The 2,199-nt window shown below is 37.1% G+C and overlaps 1 protein-coding gene across 1 annotated transcript; it reads left to right on the forward strand.

The window, feature by feature from the left end:
- The first annotated feature begins 1,042 nt into the window (after positions 1-1,042).
- Positions 1,043-1,753, forward strand: LOC109180669. Its single transcript, XM_019330356.1, has one exon. The coding sequence runs from the start codon at positions 1,043-1,045 to the stop codon at positions 1,751-1,753; it is 711 nt and encodes a 236-aa protein (XP_019185901.1).
- Positions 1,754-2,199: the final 446 nt, after the last annotated feature.

Raw genomic sequence — 2,199 nt, forward strand, 5'->3', positions numbered from 1 at the left:
GGCCTAGAACCCTACAAGGAATAAGAATTCTAGACTGCCTCATATTGGGAGTCTTAGTTACATAATAAAACCTAATTCTATTATACTATAAATAATGAGTCCAATTCTGATTATATTGGGAATAATAAACCCAATCCTTAACGAACTCTTGAGTTGTTCCGTACTGGGTATCCTTCTTGGGCTTCCTTGATCCAGTTACTTTCTTAGGCCGGTCCAAGTGGCCCAGGCCTAGTATACCATCCATCATCTAGTCCCCCACTTTCTTGAGATTTCGCGAAGTCGATGTCTCAGGAAAGTATATATCTCAAAAACATTATCTGAATCGTTCTCCACTTCTAAAAGTCAAGTCTTCTAGGTGGTGGTCCTTTTGAATGCAACCGTTAAATTGAGCGGTCCATAGTGATCCCCTAAGCCAAAGTTGATTGTAGGGGGTCCAGATTACGCTAGTTGCCTCGTTAAAAACCTTAGACTATGAAAAACCCATTAGGGAAAAAACGTAGTGAAGGGAAAAAGAGTACAACTATCTTTAGGAATGGTGGTTCCACACCTATGAAAGACCTAGTAACCGAGAGGTGAACGACATTGGAAGTCATCTCACATGACTAGTTCAACACTAGCCCAAATTCACCTCACATGCACAAAGGAATGGGAATTCCAATCCACTCCGCTTTCTATTTTATAGTTTCTTTTATTTCTTTTCTTATTTCCTTTGTTATGTTTTTCACTTGCACTCTATTGCACACATGCTCTCACCTACACTCCTTGTACCTAGTTTTTCTCTTGTTAATGCACTGTGATACGTGATTGTCTTGAACCCTATTTACTCCGACTTGTCATCCTTGAGTTCGACACTCGGGAATTCTATCTCCGTTTACATTTTTCCACTCCATCCATCACACCCACTAAATTATAATCTCATTAACACTCTAGGTTTGCAATACCAATATCTTTAAATGAAGATTTGATATGTAATATTAAACAAGGCAATCACCTTGAGGAATTAATTGTAAAGACAAAGTTAATCATATGGGACGAAGCACAAATGATACACAAGCACTGTTTTGAAGTGCAAGGGGGATTTGCTATGATTATATTCCACAATCCTTTGGGTGCTGAAAAAATATTTGGTGGTAAGACCATTGTCTTTGGTGGTGATTTTAGGCAAATATTGCATGTGATACCCAAAGGTATAGGGCAAGATATTGTCTCTGCCACCATAAATTCATCTTACCTTTGGAATAGTTGTAAAGTGCTTAGGCTGACAAAGAATCTCCGCTTAAATAGGATAGACCCTTGTGTTTATCTACAAAAAGTTGAAGATTTTGCGAACTGGATTGCATCTATCAGAGATGGAACAATTGGGGGTCCAAATGATGGTTGTGTAGATGTTAACCTCCCTCCTGAAATGTTATTGTCCTCTATCAGTGACCCGATAGCTACAATTGTCAAGAGTACATTTCTTATGTTTAGGAATGGTGAATGCGATCACAACTACTTGCAAAGTTGCACAATCCTAGCTCCAACCCTTGATGTTGTTAATCCCATAAATGATTATATAAGTGATTTGCTTGTAGCCGAGAGCAAGACTTACTTTAGTTGCGACACTGTTTGTAAGTTTGATTCAAGCAATGGTATCCTTGTAGACATGCACACTCCTGAGTTTTTAAATGGATTGCGAGCATCCGGCAACTCCTCAAACAACAACCTATTCTCAACCAATGATGTATCCTTAAAGTTCGGTAATGGTATTTGAGGGAAGTCTTTCAAAGACTTACTGTGCAATTATAACAACTTCTGCTCTAATTCAATCAAAGCAAAATTTTTCTTTGAATCGTCTATAATATCAAATCTGCCATACAATAGACAAATGTAAGAAGATAATGATAGATTGATTAGTAAACATAATAAAATAACCACTAAAAAATTGGATATAAAAAAAAAGGAATAAACCTTCTTGTGGTAAGAGTCTTCGTCTATTCAATTGTGCATCTTCTGAAAGATGGTGCCACACAGCATTCCAAACATTCTCAGGCCCCCAAAAATAACTTACTGTGAATATTCAATAACAAATCAACCAGCCTACACAGCTTACCAACAATAACCTTTTCTTGAGGAGAATAAATTTCCACAAGCCTACGAATGACATCTAAAAAAAAACCTTAATCAGCCAAAAAAAAAAAACCAAAACAATGAAATTTA

Source organism: Ipomoea nil, unplaced genomic scaffold (assembly GCF_001879475.1).
Source record: "Ipomoea nil cultivar Tokyo-kokei standard unplaced genomic scaffold, Asagao_1.1 scaffold1031, whole genome shotgun sequence".
In the NCBI taxonomy this organism is placed as follows: domain Eukaryota; kingdom Viridiplantae; phylum Streptophyta; class Magnoliopsida; order Solanales; family Convolvulaceae; genus Ipomoea; species Ipomoea nil.